The following is a 1,999-nucleotide window of genomic DNA, read 5'->3' on the forward strand; positions in this document are numbered from 1 at the left end:
TCCCCCCTACTCCATTCCTCTCCAGGACCTCCTCATAGCCCCTCCCACACATGACTTCACTGCCCCTTCTCAGCTAGGTTGTGTAATTGTGTAATTACACATTGGGGTTGTGTAGTTGTGCAGGGGGAGTATGTGCTTTGACCCTCCTTCCTCCCTCTTCCCTCCTCCCCCTTTTTCTCTCCCATCACCCAGGGCACAGGGAACAGGAGAATCTAGTGGTTTAGAAGCAAGGCTTCTAACCCAGTCTCACCTGGGTTTGTATCCCAGCTCTGGTCCTGACTTCTTGGGAGCAATTTAACACTCCAGATTTACTCGTCCTAGCCTGATCACTAGGATGTATTTATTTTAAGCTGGCTTGGCCTTCTTGGCTTCACACAAAGGAGCTGGAAATAGTTTTCTCCATTTTGGGTGTCCCAGCCCCAGTTGACTACAGGGACAAGGGGCTATGCTGGTGGCTCCTGAACAAATGAACACAGAGATGGGCACATCCCCTGCCCAGGCCTCTCTATCTGTGTTTCTGCCCATCTGTCTCTCTGCCTCGGTTCCTTCCAGCAGTGTTACCAGCACCCGGTCTCCCTCATTTGCTCATTTTCACCCTTGCAGGGCATGCTGTTCCTCCATAGGAGCTTCCTGGGCTCCCACGGCAACCTGAAACCTTCCAACTGCCTGGTGAATGGTCGGCTGCAGGTGAAGCTGTCGGGATTCGGACTGTGGGAACTCAAGTATGGCCGGACATACAGAACATATGATGAGACAGTGGTTGATTTTGCACCCACCAGCTATTGGCAGCATGGCTAGAGGTTCCTAGCTCCATCTTTGCTTCCTGGTGCTCATCTGTGCAGGTATCCACACGTGGGCCTTCCTCTGGAGCTGATGATATGTGGTTGTTCTGTTCACCTGAGGAGAACGAGAAAAAAAATAGTCTCTGCAGGTGGCACCAGCTCGTGGGGTGATGTCTGGGTTTGGAGACTGGTTCTTGTCCTAGCTTAGCTGGGCCACCTGGAGCAACAATTGCCTGTCTCTTTAGTTCTCTTTGTTCCTTCCCACATTCATCCTATGTTCTCAGCTTAGAACATAAGATTTGTCAGACATTTTAGAGATAATCGAGTTCTATAGTTCTGTCTTCTAGGTGCCTGGTCCTGCCACCCCCGACCAACTATCAACTGAATCAGAATATCTGAAGATGGGGTCTTGGCCTCTGAATTGTTTTTTAAATGCTCCCAAGAAATTCTACTGTGCATCTGAAGACAAAACCACTGCCTCAAGTCCACTTTTCCCTTCCATATGTGCCAAGTGGGGTTCAATGACTCTTCCTACCTGTCTGGTTAATTGAATGCCCTGGATTGTTACCTCTGCATGTATCCTGGGCTCCCTTAAGACCAATGTTCTTAGCCCCGATCCCCTTTTTGCTGGAGCAGCATGTCACCAGCAGCTTTTTTGTGTCAATTTGGGAGGTTTCTATAGCATATGATAGGATGATGTCTTACAGAAAGACAAGGAGGATGGGAGTGGTGGCTTATGCCTGAAATCCCAGCACTTTGGGAGGCTAAGGTAGGAGGATGGCTTCAGTCCAGGACTTTGATACCAGCCTGGGGAACACAGTGAGACTTCCCTCCAACACCTATACTTAAAAAAAAATTAGCTGGTGTGGTGACATGTGAGGCTGAGGTAGGAGGATCACTTGAGCCTGGGAGGTCGAGGCTGCAGTGAGCTGTGATTGCACCACTGCACTCCAGCCTTTAGAGACCCTGACAAAAAAAAAAAAAAAAAAAAAAAAAAAAAAAAAAAAAAAAGGACAAGGGGAGAAATTTTGTTTTTATTATTAATTAAGTAATTAATTAATTATGAGACAGTCTCACTCTGTTGCCCAGGCTGGTGTGCAGTGGTGCAATCCTGACTCATTGCAAACTCTGTCTTCTGGGTTCAAGCAGTTCTCATGCCTCAGTCTCCTGTGTAGCTGGGGATTACAGGCATGCACCATCACGCCTGACTAATTTCT

General features: G+C 48.1%; 1 protein-coding gene across 1 annotated transcript in view; it reads left to right on the forward strand.

Annotated features, from left to right (window-relative positions):
- The window catches only part of LOC105530166 (guanylate cyclase 2G-like), a 45,370-nt gene that overhangs the window by 25,012 nt on the left and 18,359 nt on the right, over positions 1-1,999 (forward strand). The window contains 1 exon segment of the mRNA XM_011967568.1: positions 604-793. Within this exon segment, the coding sequence (XP_011822958.1) occupies positions 604-793 (190 nt within the window).

This window comes from Mandrillus leucophaeus, unplaced genomic scaffold (assembly GCF_000951045.1).
Source record: "Mandrillus leucophaeus isolate KB7577 unplaced genomic scaffold, Mleu.le_1.0 Scaffold80, whole genome shotgun sequence".
NCBI lineage: Eukaryota > Metazoa > Chordata > Mammalia > Primates > Cercopithecidae > Mandrillus > Mandrillus leucophaeus.